At 48.2% G+C, this 19,829-nt stretch overlaps 1 protein-coding gene across 4 annotated transcripts in view; it reads left to right on the top strand.

The window, feature by feature from the left end:
• Positions 1–19,829, top strand: part of Dnah2 (dynein, axonemal, heavy chain 2) — a 103,853-nt gene that overhangs the window by 65,388 nt on the left and 18,636 nt on the right. For all 4 annotated transcript variants that reach the window (XM_005399458.2, XM_005399455.2, XM_005399456.2 and 1 more), the window contains 19 exons: positions 291–443; positions 811–902; positions 1,211–1,409; positions 1,556–1,780; positions 3,055–3,159; positions 3,934–4,122; positions 4,347–4,432; positions 4,558–4,688; positions 4,822–4,971; positions 5,296–5,463; positions 5,696–5,856; positions 6,075–6,214; positions 7,733–7,865; positions 7,961–8,100; positions 9,838–10,048; positions 10,248–10,364; positions 10,504–10,645; positions 11,304–11,473; positions 11,603–11,719. In XM_005399458.2, the coding sequence (XP_005399515.1) occupies positions 291–443; positions 811–902; positions 1,211–1,409; positions 1,556–1,780; positions 3,055–3,159; positions 3,934–4,122; positions 4,347–4,432; positions 4,558–4,688; positions 4,822–4,971; positions 5,296–5,463; positions 5,696–5,856; positions 6,075–6,214; positions 7,733–7,865; positions 7,961–8,100; positions 9,838–10,048; positions 10,248–10,364; positions 10,504–10,645; positions 11,304–11,473; positions 11,603–11,719 (2,829 nt within the window). The remainder of the gene's footprint in view (positions 1–290; positions 444–810; positions 903–1,210; positions 1,410–1,555; positions 1,781–3,054; positions 3,160–3,933; positions 4,123–4,346; positions 4,433–4,557; positions 4,689–4,821; positions 4,972–5,295; positions 5,464–5,695; positions 5,857–6,074; positions 6,215–7,732; positions 7,866–7,960; positions 8,101–9,837; positions 10,049–10,247; positions 10,365–10,503; positions 10,646–11,303; positions 11,474–11,602; positions 11,720–19,829) is intronic.

Below are 19,829 nucleotides of genomic sequence, written 5' to 3'. Positions count from 1 at the left end.
TGTCTCCTTAAATAACCATGGGTACTTCTCCAGGGCAGGCCTCATACCGGCAGATGACAGCTGTGTCGTAAGACTTAGCAGAAAGGAAGCTAAGGTCAACTGTTGAGCAACAAGGTGCTCCGTGCTTATCTAAAGTCTTCTGTAGGTTGTAGATAAACATGCACAATTGGGGGATGTCCATGTGGTTTTCCCAACAGAACCAGCAAAGGAGGAAGGCTGTAAGCCTTTGGGCTGGCCTGATAAAGCAGGTCCCTCCGTCCCCTATAGGTATGTCCTCTTCTTTCACCCAGGTGAACCCAGCTGATGGTGAAAACTATACAACTATGGTAGAGATGACATTTGTGTTCAGCATGATCTGGTCTGTGTGCGCCTCTGTGGATGAGGATGGCCGCAAGAAGATTGACAGTTACCTGCGTGAAATCGAGGGTTCCTTTCCCAATAAGGTCAGGGCCCTCAAAACCAGCTCATTTGTCCTATTTTTCTAGAACCCACGGTATCCCAGATCCTCAGCTTCCACCTGAGCTTCTTCCTGCTGACCCAGCTCTTTCTTTCTTTTTTTTTTTTCTTTTTGTCTTTTTTGAGACGGGGTCTCATTATACAGTTCAGGCTGGCCTTGAGCTCACTTTGTAGCCCAGAGTGGCCTCGAACTCACAACGATCCTCCTGCCTCAGCCTCCCGAATGCTGGGATTATAGGCGTGCATCCCCACGCTTGGCTTCCCAGCTCTCTTTCTTGTCCCTGGTGGTCTGTGAGCCCCTCTGGCTGGGGAGAGCTAGAAGAAGGCTTTGGTAACCAACACTGCCCTCCTTAGGACACAGTGTATGAATATTTTGTGGATCCCAAGATGCGGAGTTGGACATCATTTGAGGAGAAGCTCTCTAAGAGTTGGCGTTATGCTCCAAAGTGAGAGCAGGTTCTGGGGTACACATAGGACTTGGGGCTGTGGTTGGTGAGAGATGGGATAAGTGGGATGGGGCCTGAAAGCAACAACCAGCTATAAAAGGAGAAGGGGGATCCCAGAGAAGAGATGACTCTTGGGTACAGGATCTAGAGGACAGGGTCCTTCCCCAGCCCCAGGCCCCACAGGAAGCAGAGTTGGTGGTAGACAGTCGTGGCACTGGAGGACAACAAACACTGGAAGGAAGAAGGAAGTGGGAGCTGGGAAGAAGGGGGCCCATGACCCTGAGACGCAGTTCCCTTTTCTTCACTAGCACCCCCTTCTATAAGATCATGGTGCCCACTGTGGACACTGTGCGCTACAAATACCTGGTGAACACCTTGGTGGCCAGCCACAACCCCGTCCTGCTGGTGGGCCCTGTGGGGACTGGAAAGACCTCCATAGCACAGAGTGTTCTGCAGTCCTTGCCCTCCAGCCAGTGGTCGGTGCTCACTGTCAACATGTCCGCACAGGTGCGTTCAGGCCCAGGAGACAGACCGCCGGTTCCCCAGCCCTCCCTTCTGCTCACTCTTGGGAGCCAAGTGTGTGGCTAATGCTCCTCTGTGACCCCATATTTCTCATGATGACCCAAGAATCCATTTTGTGCTTTTTCTACCAGACCACATCCAACAATGTACAGAGCATCATAGAGAGCAGGGTGGAGAAGCGAACCAAGGGCGTCTACGTGCCCTTTGGAGGCAAAAGCATGATCACCTTTATGGATGAGCTAAATATGCCCGCTAAGGACATGTTTGGATCCCAGCCACCCCTGGAGCTGATCCGCCTCTGGATTGACTATGGCTTCTGGTATGATCGTACGAAGCAGACCATCAAGTACATTCGAGTAAGCATTCTGAGGGTTTGTTCTTGGGCCTTTGTCCCTTCCTAGTGTGGCTCAGCACCCACTCCACTGGGACTCGAGGCTCTAGTCCTACAACTCCTTCCTGCAGGAGAGGCCAGACATCTGGCTCCTAAGTTACGGCCCCTGTTAACTCTCCTCATGACCCTGCTCTACAATTTGCAACCAAAAGTTCCTGTCCTCCAACTACCACTCCATGCCCAGACCTGTCATGTCATACCATGCACACGTGCTGTCCTGCTCCGCCCCCAGAACTGACTTGGAGCCCAGGTCCCAGCTCCACTCCTCCAGACCCACTCTGCCTCTCATATGGCCTCTGTGCTCTCGGTTCTCGCTCCCCGCCCACAGCCCAGGCATCTCCCTTCAGTCTGGCTTTTCTCCCACAGGATCTAAGCATCTTTTTTGTTTCTCTTTCTTTAGTGAATGGGCAGTGGCCATTCTGGCCTGATTTCTGAATGCCCATCTCTCTGGCATCCAGGGTCAAAAACAGCCTAAAAATCAATTCGTAAACTTCGAAGAGAGTTCATGCACACACACGTGCACTGGATACATACAATTTAATAAACGTGTTATTTAACTTCCCTGAATTTTCTAACTTGGGTATGGCAGTTAAAACAATGGAATAAAGGCAAATACATTACTTTGATAATTCTAAAAAAAAACCCTCCCTAGTCATTTCCTTCTCTTCATCTTTTTCCCTGCATTACTCGTGTTTCTCTCTTCTCACCCTGTCCCTGTCCCCCTCCCCATCTGACCTTCCACTTACTGCCTTCCTCCCTGCTTCTTTTACACCCACTCTGTTACCTTTTGTCATTGTTTAAATTTTAAAAAATTTAATTGACACACAATAATTGTCCATGTAAGGCCGGGCGTGGTGGTGCCTGCCTGTAATCCCAGCACTTGGGAGGCTGAGACAGGAGGATTGTTGTAAGTTCATGACCAGCCTTGGCTACAAAGTGAGCTCAAGACCAGCCTGAACTGCATAGCAAGACCCTGTCACAAAAAAATAAAAAAAAAAGTAGATAATTGTCCATGTATATAGCATACGGTGTGATAAAACATTATACTTATGCAGGGTTTACTGATTACCAGGTCAGGATAACTGGCCTATCCTTTACCTCAAACACTTGTTTGTGATTTGTGTTAGGAACATTCAGAAGCCTCTATCCCAGCGATTTTGAAGCATCATCCCTATCCTGTGCCTCCAGTCATCCCCTCCTCCCACCTGACTCCCTGCCCACTCTGTCTTCGCTCTCCAGGACATGTTCCTGATGGCTGCCATGGGTCCTGCTGGGGGCGGACGGACTGTCATCTCCCCGAGGCTACAGAGTCGCTTCAACCTCATCAACATGACCTTCCCCACAGTGAGGCTGCGGTGGGGACTGTTAGGAGGGGGCTGAACAAGACAAAACCATCCCTGTCGTTGAGAAACAGGGGCCAGATCATGGAGAGGGCTAAGGGACCCTGAGCAGAGTCACCTGCAGGGAGCTGTGGCACGTGCTGTAGAAGCCCTTGCCGGCCTCCTGAACCAGGAGAGCAAAGGATGGAAGTCATGGCTTGCTGGCTCTGGAATGTGGGCAGAGAATGAGGTGGGGCCCAAACAGACTCAGGAGGGTAGGGCCTGCAAAGCCAGGAGCCAAAGCAGTGCCAGAATTAGGGTGAGATAAGTGAGGCCCTCCCCCAGGTACAGAACTTATGAAATGCTTTTAAAAAGTTAAAATTAAGCAGGATGTAAGGGATGTGTACTTATAATCTTAGTACTTGGGAGGCCAAGGAAGAAAGATTATAGTTCAAGGCTAGCTGGGGCAACTTAGTGAGACTATCTAAAAAAAAATTTTTTTTTAAAGGGCTGGGGGGATGTATCTTAATGGTAGAGCACTTGCCTAGCATTTCTGAGCCCCTGAACTCAATCCCCCATAACACACACACACACACACACACACACACACACACACACACATTTCTTCTTTTTCTCCCTCCCTCCTTGTCCCTCCCCTCCTCACCTGTATTTCTCCTCCACCCCTTCCCTGCCCCCTTAAATTCTGCTGCGAGGCAAACTCTGAATTTGCCTCATCCTGATTCTTACCCTGGCTACAAGGCTGGGAGCCTTGGAAAGTGAGTCTGAGGTCTCTTTCTAGGAGTCCCAGATCATTCGCATATTTGGTGCCATGATCAATCAGAAGCTTCAGGACTTTGAAGAAGAGGTGAAGCCTATTGGGAACGTGGTGACAGAGGCCACCTTGGATGTGTATAATACAGTGGTGCAGCGCTTCCTGCCTACACCTGCCAAGATCCATTACCTCTTCAACCTTCGTGACATCTCCAAGGTGAGCACCGTGTGACCTTGCCCTTTTGCCTGGCCCAGCCTCCTCGGAGCCGTTCACTTCTTTTCAAAACAAGCCTTAGCCGTAGCAAACCTAAGCCTAGCCATAGCAAACAGCACACCAAAAGTCACCCTGTCCTAAAACGTCACTTTCTCTGCCCTTACTCCAAAACCTCCGGGGGGAGCCTCTTTCCTCTCTCCACCTCGGTCATCACTTCTCTTCCCCAGGTCTTCCAGGGCATGCTCAGAGCCAATAAGGACTTCCATGATACCAAGGCCAGCATCACCCGACTCTGGATCCACGAGTGCTTCAGGTGACAAGTGCACATGTGCCCTGGACAATGTCAGCCTCCCTCAGCCCTGCTTCCAAGCTTCGCCTTCCTTCCCCAGGGCTGTTCTACTCCTCAGTCCAGATCTCACCCCAACTGTCTCCCAACAGAGTCTTCTCTGACCGACTGGTGGATGCAACAGACATGGAAGCCTTTGTGGGCATCATAAGCGATAAACTTGGCTCCTTCTTCGACCTCACATTTCATAACCTCTGTCCAAACAAACGTCCTCCTATCTTCGGTGAGTCTGTGACCCTGGGGAGGCTGAGGGTAGAGGGAGGGCCAGGGCCTGGAGCCCTGCTGCTGAGGGCCCTGAGGGAAGCTCTGGGGAGGACCAGGCATTGGAGACTTCATGCCCTCCTACCATGGCCCAGGGGACTTCCTGAAGGAGCCCAAGGTTTATGAGGACCTGACAGATCTGACGGTACTGAAGACAGCCATAGAGACGGCCCTAAATGAGTACAACCTGTCTCCCTCTGTGGTGCCAATGAAGCTGGTGCTCTTCCGAGAGGCCATTGAACACAGTGAGCGCTGGCCACTCCCTGCCCCTCCCCTTCGGCCCATTACGCAGCATTTCCAAGGAAAAAGGTTTCCCTTCCCAACCCTCTCCCAAATCAAGTGTGGAAATTGCCTTTCTTCTTGCCCCAGACCCCTTCGGGGCAGTGGCTGTTTAATAGACGGGGTGAAGCGAAAGGCTGAATTGCTTTCAGGGACTCAGGCACCAGCCAAGCTCTTTCCAAACCTACTGGCTCCTTTACGACCACATCCAGGGGTCTCCATCCCTAGCTGAGGGCCTGGAGGTCCTTTGAGTTTGCTTAGCCAATTTATTATCCTCACCCGGTCTCCAGTCACACGGATCGTTCGGGTGATCGGACAGCCACGGGGCAACATGCTCTTGGTGGGCATTGGGGGCAGTGGACGCCAGAGCCTGGCCCGCCTGGCCTCATCCATCTGCGAGTACGACACCTTCCAGATCGAGGTCACCAAACACTATCGGAAGCAGGAGTTTCGAGACGGTATGCTGGCATGCTCGGAGTGAATGAAGGATGAAATGGCTGAGCTCCTTTAATGAAGAGGGAGCGAGGGGAGGCAGATCGTACGCTGTGCCGGCCTGCGCGTCGGGGAGTGAGGTGGTGTGGTCTGTGTGCTATGGAGAGGCTCCTGAATGTCCAAAGTGGACTGAAGGGCAGGACAGGGAATCAAAAGCGAGTCTGCTCTCTCTCCTCGTCTCCGTCCCTCACGAGGCAGATATCAAGCGTCTCTATCGCCAGGCTGGCGTAGAGCTCAAGACCACGTCCTTCCTTTTCGTGGACACCCAGATCGCTGACGAATCCTTCCTAGAGGATATCAACAACATCCTCAGCTCAGGCGAGGTCCCTAATCTCTATAAGGCTGAGGAATTTGAAGAGGTATACCTTCTCCCACACCTGCTCATGAGCCGGTTGGCTTTGGGGCGTTCCTAAGTCACCCCCCACGAAGATGCACAGAGTCCCAGAATCTGCTTCTGTAGCACCCCACCATCCATCTCACCCACCCTGTAAGACTGCAAGGCTGTTTCTCTTCAGCCATCGGGGATCCTACTGGGCAGGGCTGCTTTTAACCCTGACCCTGTGTGGCTTTTGTCCAGATCCAGACGCTCATCATAGAGCAGGCCCGGGCTGAGCAGGTGCCTGAATCCTCAGACAGCCTCTTCACCTACCTGATTGAGCGCGTGCGGAACAACCTGCACATCGTGCTCTGCCTCAGCCCTGTGGGGGACCCCTTCAGGTGACTCATCTACCTACGCTTATTCCTAGGGGGCCTTAGCACTCCTCATCCAGTCTTTCCCATCTTGTGGCCTTCTATGCCTTCTGGAAATTAGTGTCATGAATAACAACCCTCCCACCTGGCTCACCCTATCTTCTTCCCACAAACTGCACCTTCCTTCAAGAAATCCCTGTGGCCAAAATGGCAGTCATCCATCTCTGTTGGTGTGACTTGATTTTTTTTGTTTGTTTGTCTTTTTGGGACAGGGTCTCGCTATGCAGTTCAGGCTGGCCTTGAGCTTACTTTGTAGCCCAGGCTGGCCTCAAACTCGCAACGATCCTCCTGCCTCAGCTTCCCAAGTGCTGGGATTACAAGCATGAGCCACAGTGCCATCGATTTTTTTCTTTTGGATGATGATGTTTTTGTTGTTTTAAATCTTCATCATGATACACACACACACACACACACACACACACAGCCGAATATGCCAGTACATGCCTAGAATCCCAGCTACCAGGAAGGCTGACTCAGGAAGATCACAAGTTTGGGGCCAGCCTGGACAACTTAGCAAGGCTCTGTCTCAAAATAAAATATTTAAAAAGGGCTGGGAATGTAACTCAGTGTGAAGGCCTCGGATTCAATCCCCAATACCAAAAATAAAATGAAATAAAAACCCACACAGAGAGCATAAACTTTCTCACCTGAACCTTTTTTGGTGTACAGTTGGGTAGTGTTCAGTATATCCGCACTGTTGTGCAAGAGCTTCTAGAACTTTCTTATTTTCTCAAACCAAAATTCTATACCCACTAATTATAACTGCTCATCTTTGCCTCTCTGGCTCCAGGAAACCACCATTCTCCTTCTGTCTCTGAGTTTGACTATTGAAAACCCTGCATAAGTGTAATTGTACAGTTTTTGTCTTTTTCTAATTTACATTTCACTTACCATCATGCCCTTGAGGGCTCATCCACGTTGTAGCATGTGACGTGATTTCCTTCTCTTTTAAAGGCTGAATAATACTCTGTAATACATAACACCACATTTTCTTTACTCATCCTTGGTATGACTGGATTTTTAAGGGCATCAAAAACTAGAAAGAGATTACATGTGTGTAGAGAAACAACTACACCAAGTATTTTTTTTTTTTAGTACTACGGAGTGTGGGGTATTTACCATGCGCCAGCTGCTGTGCCAAGCATTTTACATGGGTTATCTCACGGACTCCCCCGGCAACCTTAGCATGACTAGTTAGTCCCCTTCCAGACAGGAGGAAACTGATGTTCACAGAGGTTAGATACTTGCCCAAGAGCCACACCTAGAAAGTATGGATCCAGGCCTTTCTGACCCCTGACTATGCGTCTAAGTGCTACCTTGAGCTAGCTCTGAGGGGGCTGAATCTGGATGAGCAGATACAGGGAGCAAAAGGAAGGGACATTTAGGGTTCCAGAAAGCAGGGGGACAAACGCATGACGTTCGCGAGGCCCAGGGCTGGAGGCCTCATTGTGCATGGCTTCACTGCCTCTCCAAACTCCTCCCCAGGAACTGGATCCGCCAGTACCCAGCCTTGGTGAACTGCACAACCATCAACTGGTTCTCAGAGTGGCCCCGTGAGGCCCTGCTGGAAGTGGCTGAGAAGTACCTCGTGGGCGTGGACCTGGGGACTCAGGAGAATGTGAGCTCTTCCTCCCCACTCTCATCACACCCCTGACCTCCCTCTCACTTCCTCCTCCATATCCCTTGTCTTCCATTCTGTATTACTGGCCTCAGATCCACAAGAAAGTGGCCCAGATCTTTGTCACCATGCACTGGTCAGTGGCTCAGTATTCCCAGAAGATGCTGCTGGAGCTTCGAAGATACAACTACGTCACACCGACCAACTACCTGGAACTCGTGTCTGGATATAAGAAGTATGAAAAAGAGCAGGGCGTGTGGAGGGCCAGGGAGGTTGGTGTCTTGTAAGGACACTTGGTAAAATAATGTCATGGAAAATATCCGGGAGCTACAGGAGAGGACAGACTTGGGGACCTGGGTGCTGAGGTGGGATGGCAGAGATGAGGAGGCTCTTAGTTCTTCTCTGGAAGTTAACGAGTGAGGAATGGGGCTTCTGGTAGGAGGAGTCCCCAGCCGTATTCCCTGGGCTCCCATCCCTGTCCACATGCTCTCTGTCCCCATTTTCTGGACCATGTTTCTCTGTCTTTTTCAGATAATAATACAACTGGGATGTTGGTGTAACATACCCAGCATTTTCCTGAATGCCTTTATTATCATCTAAGCTTGTCACCTTTATGCAATAGAAAAAAAAGTGTTTTCCCTACTCTCACACTTAACACAGTTCTTGACGCAGTTTGGGGGTGGGGTGGGACCCTACGCACCAAGCAGTTTTCTAGCGGACAGTAACTGAGTGTCTTATAATTAGCTCAATCCTGACACTATCTTCCAGGAGTTATAATCAGATCCCAAGGCTAAGGGCTCAAACCATAAGCTGCTCCCACTTCAGATGCCAGTTTCAAGCCCCAGGTTGTTTTTTTTACCTGTGCTTCTGACCAACGGGCTACAAGTTGAGGGTGCCTATGACCACCCCCTGGGTTTAGTTAATTTGCTGGAGTAGCTCATAGAACTAGGGAAACATTTGCTTATGGTTGCCAGTTTATTACAAAGGATACAAATGAGCAAGAGTCCTAAGCACAAGGGCTTCTGTAGCTGTGGAGTTGGGACTTGTAGGTGGATGTTCCCCAACCCGAAAAGCTCTCTGTCCTTTTGGGTTTTTAAAGAGGCTTCATTAAGTAGACAGGATTAGCTCATTAGCCATTGGTGATCAGCTCCGGCTTCAGCCTCTCTACACCAAGAAGTGGGGGTGTGATGGGGCTGAAAGTTCCAATCCTCCAATCACAGGTTTGATTCGTCTATTCAGGAGCCCCCAGCCCCAAGTCAGCTCACCTGCAAACAGATGCCGCAGTACCTCAGTTCACGAACTTAATTCGTTCTGCAGTTCTGGAAAGGGTGGTCACGTTTGTCTTCACGTGTGAAAGATGGCTGCAGTCGTGTCCATCACCCGATGCAGAGTTCATAAACAACAGCAAAATTTTGCCAAATGCTTCTGTTCGCAAACCAAATTGTTCGCAAACGGAAGTGTTCTTGAATGAAGGCACCACTGTGTTTTGTCACTTTGGAGATTCCAAAGGTTTTAGGAGCTGTGTACCACAAGGACCAAGTATATATTTATTGTAAATCATATCAGTAGCATATCACAATTCCCATGATATATTTATAAATTATTGAGTGTCAAACCAGACATGGTATAGCACAAGCCTGTAATCCCATCACTCTGGGAGGCTGAGGCAGGAAGATAGGCAGGAGGCTGAGGAAGTTTGAGCCCAGCTTGGGCAACTCTTGCACTTAGACCTTGTCTCAAAATAAAAAATAATAAAAGGGCTGGTGATTTAGCTTATGTGAAGGTCCTGGGTTCAATCACCAGTACTATCAAACAAAACAGAACAACAAAATGACCAGAGGGGTATAAATAGGAGATGGCCACAGAAAGGAAGACAAGGACTGACGAGGTAACCAGGGAAGGGAGATTATGTAGGACACCCTCTTCCAGGGAGCCCAGCCTCTCTGTGCACCTTACCTACTCTGCCCCTCAGGCTGCTGGGAGAAAAACGGCAGGAACTGCTGGACCAAGCCAATAAGCTGCGGACAGGATTGTTTAAAATTGATGAAACGAGGGAAAAGGTGGAAGTGATGTCCTTGGAGCTGGAGGATGCCAAGAAAAAGGTGGCTGAGTTTCAGAAACAGTGCGAGGAGTACCTGGTCATCATCGTGCAGCAGAAGCGGGAAGCAGATGAACAGCAGAAGGTCACCAGCCCCGCCCCTTACACCCTACTCCTTCTGGCCCCCACCTCCCTCCACCCCCAAGAGGTTTCCTGGTCCCTGAGTGACTGTATCAGAGGTGCTTATTCCACTCCTCAAATTTCCCTTCACTTTCTCTTTTGTCCTGCTCACCAGCCCCCACATTCCACCTTTGTCCAAGGCCTTGTTCTCTTTTCATCCTTAGGCAGTAACAGCCAACAGCGAGAAGATTGCCATTGAGGAAGTCAAGTGTCAGGCCCTGGCTGACAATGCCCAAAAGGATCTAGAAGAGGCTTTGCCTGCTCTGGAAGAGGCCATGCGGGTACCAGGGGCGGGTGCCAGGATGGGTGCCAGGATGGGTGCCGGCAGCAGGAACGGGGCTGGCCTTCTTTGTCCTCGGGGAAGTGGGAAGAGGAAGAGGTACATGCCCATCAGACCACTCGAGGTAACCCTTCTCCCAGGCCCTGGAGTCACTGAACAAGAAGGATATTGGTGAGATCAAGTCTTACGGACGGCCCCCTGCCCAGGTGGAGATGGTGATGCAGGCAGTCATGATTCTTCGGGGCAATGAGCCCACGTGGGCAGAGGCCAAGCGGCAGCTCGGTAAGCCAGAGAACCACACGGGGGACTGTCCTCTCACACAGTGCCCGTGGATCAGCTCTGTGCGTCAGACATTCAGGGAGACTGGGATGAATGAGGCATTGTACTGACCCTCAGAGCATGGAGCGGAGGGGAAGGAGGAGGTGAATACATCAGTTAGGAGTCTTCAGTTGTGACAGAAACGGTTCATCTTTATATAAGAAGAGAGAATTGTGGTAAAGGTACAGGAATCTATAAGGGCAGGAATGCCTTCAGGGCCCCCCCAAAGACAAGAATCCAAAAATGGGAAACAGGGCCCTTTCCACTGTGTGTTTTTCTCTGTGTTGGGCTCCCGTGGGAGGACATAGCCTGCGAGCCGTAGTTTGGCAGCCCTGCCCTGGAAGAGTGTGAAGCAGGTGGAGAGAACGGTGAGCAGTGTGATTTGATGCAGTGTTGAAGGTGAGCAATAGAAAACACGCCGGGAGGTTGTGGGCGCCTAGGGATAAGAAGTCCCTAGGAAAGGAAACAAGGTCAGAGGGTGGAAGTAAGGGTGAGGTCTTATGTCTTGGCCTTGGGAACTAAGCCCAGGAAATATGCGGCAGAAAGCAATTTTTGGCAGTGAACCTGGACAAGGAGTATGGGATTCGTCCTCTGCCTGAGGCCTGTAATTGTCATCCTGCAGGGGAACAGAACTTCATCAAGTCCCTAATCCACTTTGATAAAGATAACATCTCGGATAAGGTGCTGAAGAAGATCGGGGCCTACTGTGCCCAGCCTGACTTCCAGCCTGATATCATAGGCCGTGTCTCCCTAGCTGCCAAGTCCCTCTGCATGTGGGTGCGGGCCATGGAGGTAAGCCGTGCTGGGGCTGGGTGGGGCAGTGAGGCAGGCGGGAGAGAGTTGGGGGAGCAGAGCCAGGTGGGAGGGGAGGCTTCCCCCACCCATGAGTGCCTGGGTGGTTGACGGAGCCTGTCCCCACAGCTCTATGGGCGCCTGTATCGGGTGGTGGAGCCCAAGCGCATTCGAATGAATGCTGCCCTGGCCCAGCTTCAGGAGAAGCAAGCAGCCCTTGCTGAGGCCCAGGAAAAGCTGCGGGAGGTGAGCCTCACTTTTCCACAGTGGTCTCTCATTCTGGTTTCTCGGATGCTTTGTCCCTTCCTCTAATTCCATTTCCATCTCTGCAACCCTGTATTACCTCAGTCCTGTCCCCTCCCACTCAACCCTGTTTACATTGGGCTGTCCCTGGCTCGGCAGCCAATCCAATGGCAAAGGTTTGAAAAGACTCAGAGTCTCAGAGGACACTGTCACCCAGGAGCCCTTCCAGAGATGCACTCAGAGTTGGTGATTTGTCGCCGCCTTTGGAGATGGACCCTGGGACACTGATGGATGGAATCTGTGTGGCAAATCAATCTTTGCATGGGTTGAGAGGGTCAGCCTCACTGCTGTGGGCCAGAAACAGTGTGAGGCTGTCTATGTGGGACCTTGGGTGGCGATGGGGCTGTCCTAGAGGCGGGGGGGGGTGGTGGTAGTTAATTACCATGACAGACACCTGACAAGGTGACTTCTGACAAGATGCACACACAAGTGACTCCCAGACCACACAGAATGGCCAGGAGCTGCTATCAAAAGAATTCATCCTGCCAGGCTTGGTGGTGCACACCTGCAATCCCAGCACTCAGGAAGCTGAGGCAGGAGGATCATTGCAAGTTTGAGAGCAGCCTGGGATACGAAGTGAGCTCAAGGCCAGCCTGAACTGCATAGTCAGACCCTGTCTCAAACAGACAAAAAACCAAAAAAACAAAAAAACAAAAAAAAAAAAGACAAAAAACAAGCAAAACAAAAGAATTCATCCTTCCAGTGTACCATTTAATAGGTAACGCACCCTAAGGCAGTGATGGCGGACCTTTTAGAGCTTTCAGTGATACAAATAGCCCACTATGGCATGAGTGCCACCACTGCCCTAAGATAATGCAGTCATATGTTTTTTGTTTTTTTGTTTTCCGGTACCAGGAATCAAACTCACAACCTCGCGCTTGCCAGGCAGGCGCTGTGTTGCTGAGCTAAATCCCCAGCCCCTCAGTCATATGTTTTGAAATCCAGAAAGTATAAAGGAGCACCCACCAAGGTCTCCTTCCTATCTGCTGCTCTTTAGCACTCAGCTTCCCTCCAGGAAAGCAAACAACTTTTACAAATTTTTCTTTAGCCATCCAAAGGTGGTCTATGCTTATATGAGTAAATATGCATATATATTTTTACATTAATATACATTTTTTGCCTTTTACATGCTGCTTAGCACCTTCGTATTTTAATTACCTTTTGAATTAGAGATTTTTCCATATCAGCATATAGTGTCTGCTGCATGATATTCTGGTGAATGGCTACACTATCAGTAACTGGTCCCCTTTGGGTGGACTTACTTTTCCTGATCTTTTGATCCTCTTTGTCTTTGTTGGTGCTATCTTTACATAGGCATTTCAAGTTTTTGTATAGTTGAACCTGCTCATACAACTTCAAAATGTTTTACCTGAAACTAACTAATGGAAATCATCCAGATCCAACTCTCTCAAATTGGATGAAGAGCCCAAGGTGTGATGGGATTAGGTGACTCATCAAGGTCACTGGCTAGTTACTGACAGAGCTGGGGCTGGGCCCCCATGTTTCTGACTCCGTGCCACCCTGCCCTGTTGCATCCTTATCTTTTCCTGCTGTAGGTATCCTTGCTGTCAGAAGTAGGGCTGCCCTTGGGGCCTCTTCCAGTTCTGCCTGTGCAGAGAAGCCAGGCAGGCCTGGCAAGTGGGCTTTTGTCTGCACACACTCCTCCCCTGCGCCATCCTGTTGCCGCTGCCACTTGGAACAGTTTCTCCCAGATGACCCATATCCAGAGCCAAGTAATTAGGGGTTGTTCCCTTTACATGGAGCACACAGTGTTAAGTCTGTTGGTGGAGGATCTACCCATCCTTGAGATCCCCTAACTGATGAGAATGAGCAAAGGGAGAGGCAGGTGCAGTGGCCTATGCCTAAATTTCTTTTCTTTCTCTTCTCTTCTCTTCTTTTCTTTCTTCCTTTCTTTTTTGTGTGTTTGTTTTGTTTTTTGAGCCAGGGTCTCCCTAGGTAGCCCAAGTTGGCCTTGAACTTGCAGCAATCCTCCTGTCTCAGCCTGCTGAGTTCTGGGATTATAGGCATGCACTACCATGCCCTGCCAGTCCCCATTTCTCGGAAAGCTAAGGAAGGTGGTTTCTTCAGCTGAAAGGCTTGAGGTCAACTTGGGCCACATCACAGGGAGATTCTGGCTCAAGAAAAAAAGTAAGCAGAGGGGGAACCAAAATTTCTCCTTTTTTGCTAATAAAGCCTGTGAAGTTCAAGAGCCAAATGTATCTTTCAACAGAACCTCAGAACTAAGACTATGTTAACACTGAATACCGTGTCAGGCCCATTAAGTAAGAATCCCTAGTAGAGCCTGGGAATCAGCATCCGAAGATTGCCCCTGTTAGAGGCAACCAGAGATGGGAAAGCATTACATACTACTAGGGCCCAGACCCACTGCTTAGCATCTCAATGTGAAGCTTGAGTAGATTGTTCCAGCCACTACTTATTTGTTTGGGGCCCTGAAAATATATTTTCCCTAGGCTCAATTCTGATGCACAACAGGGTTATAAACTGCTGACTTAGAGACTGCACTAGAAGACTCCGAAATGGGAAAGAATAAAACCTTAATCTACTTCAAGGCAGCTATAGCCCCAAAGTTGAAAACTCAACTTTTCTATTTTCTCATCCCAAATTATATCTTGTCATGTTGTCCAACATACCATACCAGAGGTCCTACAGTGTGACTAAATGACAGCATTAAGCCAGGTATGGTGATGTACACTTGTAATCCCAGCACTCTCGGAGACTGAGGCAGGAGGATCACAATTCCAAATCCAACCTGGGCAATTTACCAATTTAATGAGAACCTGTGTCAAAAAATTTGAGCCAGGTGTGGTGACACATGCCTATAATCCCAGCACTCAGGAGGCTGAGGCAGGAGGATCACTATGAGTTTGAGGCCAGCCTGAGCTACATAGTGAGCCTCTGTCTCTAAATAAATAAATAAATAAATAAATAAATAAATAAATAAATAAATAAATAAAAAGGGCTGGGACTGCAACTCAGTCTGCATTTAGTCTGGGTTCAATAGAAAAAAAAATTAAAAATAGATGACATTAAATTGCTACTATGGGGGTTCTGGGGATTTAGCTCAGTGGCAGAGTGCCTGCCTGGCAAGCGCAAGGTCGTAAGTTCGATTCCTGGTACTGGGGGGGAAAAAAAATTGCTACTATGGTACTGAAACACAGAAATTCCACAAATTTGAATATAATCTCCAGGGAGAAATTATATCTCAAAAATTAAAAGCCTTTGTAAACTAAAGTCCAGAGAAATGACAATCTGAAATCAAATGATCTTGGCTTTGTGAGTTAAAAATCTAAAATCCAACGTTCTTAAAGTCCCCACACCATCCTCCCTGATTTCTTGTTCTGCTCATTAACAGATGAAGAGTTGCTTCAAACTTTTTGACTTGCTACCACAAAACACTGGGTAGTTTATTAAAAAAAGAAATTTATTTTTTATAGTTCTGGAGGCCAGGAAGTCCAAGAGCAAAGCCCTAGCAGTGGTGGGGGAGTTCCTCATAGATGGGGCCTTGTGAGGGTCCTGCAGAAGGGTCCATCAAGAGCCCTTTCTCTGGAGCCTCCTTTTTAAGAGCACTAATCCCATTTGTGAGGCCGAATCACCTCGCAAACCACTGCACTGAGGATTAAGTGTCATGTGAATCCTGGGGTCGGGGAAGCACAAACATTCAGACCACAGCGGGAGTTCTTGGGGGTTCTCAGTGTTCAGTTTTCCTAAGCTATTTCCAGGACTGTCCCTCCCTGGAAGTGGATGTAGCTCCTTTAGAAGCTCAAAGGCTGTTTTAGTTCAAAATCAAGTCTGTGGTGAGCATCATTACTTTTTTGGAGAACAAAAAAGAATTCAAGAAGGTAATAAGGTGCACATGGTTTCCAGTAAAATCGTATTCAAACAAAACAAAAAAAAGTTGTTAAGGCTGCCAAAGTCCATGGTAGAAACTCAATAGTGTTTTTTGGCTTTGTTTTGCAGTACTGAGAATTGAACCCAGGACCTTGCACTGAACTACATACATCTCTAGACTTCTTTATTTTTTAATTTGAGAGAGGGTCTTGCTAAATTGCCCAGGCTGGCCTTCAACTTGCCATCCTCCTCTCAGCCTCCCAAGTAGCTGGCACCATCACAGCTGGTAGAAACACAACAGGCTTGGAGTACAGGAGGGTACATGGAGAAAATCTTGGATTTAGCTTTTCAGAATTTCAGTTATTTAGAAACCATATCCTGTGAATTTAATTTTAGGTGGAAGAAAACTCCAGCAATAGATTACTAGGAATATAGTCTAACCAGTGCACACTTGCCATATGGGAGGGGTGCTGGAAATCCATGCGCATACTTACTTTTTTGGAAGTTTACTATGGAAACACACACACACACACACACACACACACACACACACATACACACTACCATTGTAACCATTTTTAGGTTCACAATTCAGTGACATTAAGTGCTTTACCATATTGTAGAACCATCACCACCATCTGGTTCCAGAACTTTTTCATTGTCAAAATAAATATCACCTCTGAATTTCAGTTTCCCCTTTGAGCCCTGAGTTCCCTGCCTGGTGGTCAGGCACGGTTGGTCTGTGCCATAGTGGCTAATAATGCTGCTTCACTTTATGGAAGCTGAGGCCCATGCCAGCTGCCTCACAGAGATGTTCATCTCATCCCCACACTCATGAACAGGAAAATTACCTTCAGCAGGTTCCTGAGTGGAGCTGCTGTTGATGCTCTGAAGCCTGTGCCCCAGGGCCTTGTGGGACAAGCCCTCGGCCCTGTGTGTCCTAAGATGCTGCTCTCCTCCACAACTGAACTGCTAGGCTGCGGAGCCATGTTCCCTCCAGGCACAGGTCATACCTGTAGGCCCGGCTACTCTAACTGTATTACCTTGGATCCCAGCCAGGGCAGAAGACTTGTAGTCCATAAACCTGTGGATAAACCAGAGGGAATGGAGAATTTTGACCACAGTTGCCACCTTAGTCTCCTCTTCCTCCCAGAAAATTGGAAAATGAGACAGTTGCTGAGTAGGATCTGTCTCCCTAGGCCTGATGGTAACTGTTTAAAGCCAGAACCTGTAGTACACACAAAAACTGACTGCCTTGCAGTATAAAAGCCAAAAATTAATATTCTGTTTGTCATCCCCTAAGAACAACCTATGCCACTTAGGCCTAGCCAGCAATTTTGGGTCAGGTTGCTTTTGTGTGGTAAGCTGTAGTAGTCCCACCTCTTAGTTAAGGTCACCCTTATGGCCCACATTTCCCCTTTGCCAAGGTCAAAGCGGCCCAAGCCGTTTCCCTGAAGCTGCCCTGTTTCAGACTGTGCTGCCTCTGTAGAAGCAGCCAGTCACTTGTGTCACCTGCCAAGGTCAAGGTAACGTGTGATAGGTTTAAAACCTTTCACCCAGTCTACATGGTTGAAAGTCAACCACACGAATCTAAAAAGCCACCTGCTTCAAATGAGCCTCTACAAATCACTTAAGCCCAGGCGCCTGTGCACACCTACAGCGCCACCCCCCCAACACTCACGCAACTCTTTGTGATGTGTTTTTCTGGTTTGCAAATATACTCTTGAGAGGATTCAGTAGTTGGCAACCTTATTTTAATACCTAGATTCTAAACACATTGAGGAATAAGCAAGGTGTCGTAGTTCGTATCTGTAGTCCCAGATATTCAGGAGGCGTAGGCATGAAAACCACAAGTTTAAGGCCAGCCTGGGCAACAGAAGTGAGACCCCTCTCTCTCAAAAAAAAAAGTTTTTGTTTTTGATCCAGGCTGTAATCCCACACTCAGGAGGCCAATAAAGGAGGATTGGCACAAGTTCAAGGCCAGCCTGGGCTACATAGTGAGACCCTGTTACAAAACAAAAAAAATTTTTTTTGAGAAGTAAAACTAAAACTGATCCACCAAAATACCACTTTTATAACCTGTAGGGACATAGGTTGGAAGATGGGATGAAGTTTGTAGGCGAGAGGCCCCGCAGTGCCTGATCTTAGGTAACGTTGGGCCAGATACCTCCCTCCCGCCACTGAAGGGCCAAAGGGAACTTGTGTTCTCTGTGGTTCTGCTTACTTCCAAAGGGAAGTCTTTGGAACCCAGGCGAACATCCCTGCTTTATCCTTCCCAGTGTCACCAGAGCAGCTCTAGAGATGAGGCAAGTAAAAGGGTGGAGGGAGCCTCCCAGTGTGGAAGTAAAACTCTAAGACAAAAAATTATATGCCTGGCAAGCCCAAGTTTGTGAGTTTGATTCCTGGCACACACACACACACACAAAATAAAATAAAATAAAATAATCATAAAACATGGTTCCAGAGAGGGGAAAAGGCAGAGATAATTCAGGTTATAGAAAAGAATGTAAAAAGCAAATTTAGCCAGGCATGGTGTTGCATGCCTGTAATCCCAGTACTTGGGAGGCTGAGGCAGGAGGATCATTTTGAGTTCCAGACCAGCCTGGGCTACAAAGTGAGCTCAAGGCCAGCCTGAACTGTGTACTGAGACCCTGTCTCAAAAAGACCGAAAAAAAAAAAAGCAAATTTAACCTAATTGATAGCAACATACAATCCAATCACTGAGAATTTCTGAAAGAAAGAACACAGTGAAGGATAACATATATTTAACAACCAGTTCATCATGTGCTTGACCCACCCCAGTGTGCCTGGGTCACAAGCAACTGAGCCAGACAGCCTGGTGCTCACCGTCTCGTCATGTTAAGGTCAATGCTGCTTGTGACCTTCACCCTTTCTAACCAGCCTTGAGGCAAAGCACTGAGGATTAGTTGTGGCCTCTAAATGCAAATGTTAGCAACCTTGACAGAGTAAAAATAAAAGCATAGCTGAGAAAGTAGGTGCAGGGGATGGTGAAGAAAAAAGCAGGCCGTGCTTCTGTAGGAGACAGAATAAAGGGAAGCGATTTGTTATTTGTGGTGCTAAGAATAGAACTCAGGGCCTTGTGCTTGTTAAGCACATGCGTTACCACTGAGCAGCACTCCTGGTCTGGTCAAATGAGGTTTTATATGTTATTTATACTGACAAGGTAACTAAAGTGTTAGTAGATAGATATGGGTAGTGATGCGGAGGTATAAGGAAATCTTCATCTGTCAGAGCATATAGTGAATAAAATAATCTAAAATTGATACATAAGGCCAGGCGTGGTGGTGCACACCTGTAATCCTAGCACTCTGGAGGCTGAGGTGGGAGGATCATTGAGAGTTTGAGACCAGCCTGGACTACAAAGTGAGCTCAAAGCCAGCCTGAACTGCATAGCGAGGCCCTGTCTTAAAAAGACCAAACAAGGAAAATAAAGTAAAATTGATACATGAGGAAACAGCAGTGTAGAATACACTTGGGTATGAAATCTTTTTTTTTTTTTTGGCACCAGGAATCGAACTCAGGACCTTGCACTTGCCAGGCAGGCGCTTGTGCCACTGAGTTATATCCTGGCCCTACTACGCTTGTGTATGAATAGGGTATTTCTGGAAGGAGGTGCAACAGGTAACGCTGGCTGCCTCTAAGAGAAAGGACTTGGGTAGGTAGAATTTAGGAATGGGGTTGGGAGGAAGATTTTTTTCATGCTCCCGTGCCTTTGGAATTTTTAAATCCCTATTCACAAAATAAATGGAATTAAAAGAAAAGAAGAAATAACAGTGTGACTGTGTGCTCATGCACATATAAGGATACTCATTAGAGCACAGAGAATAATACCAGAATGTTGGAAAACTACAAATGTCTGTCCACAGCAGACTTGGACAGATAAATAAATTGTGGTTCAATCACACCCAAGATTATTTTGCAGCTGTTAAAAACAATAATGGGCCAGGGATATAGCTCAGGGGCACAAGGGCCTGCCTGTCAAGTGCAAGGTCCTGAGTTTGATTCCCGGTACCAAAAAAATAAAATAAAAAACAGTAACGCAGGGCTAAGGACGCAGCTCAGCTGGAGTGCTTACCTAATATGTGCTAGGCCTGGGGTGGAGACTCAGCAATGTAAAAACAAAACAGATAAAAGGCATTTATTCCCAAATTAAAAACCTAACAGATGTGCTGGGGGTGCAGCT

Source organism: Chinchilla lanigera, unplaced genomic scaffold (genome assembly GCF_000276665.1).
Source record: "Chinchilla lanigera isolate Chin_1 unplaced genomic scaffold, ChiLan1.0 scaffold00066, whole genome shotgun sequence".
Lineage (NCBI taxonomy): Eukaryota > Metazoa > Chordata > Mammalia > Rodentia > Chinchillidae > Chinchilla > Chinchilla lanigera.
Note: the sequence above shows the minus strand (reverse complement) of the source record. Positions and strands in the feature narration are given on the sequence as shown.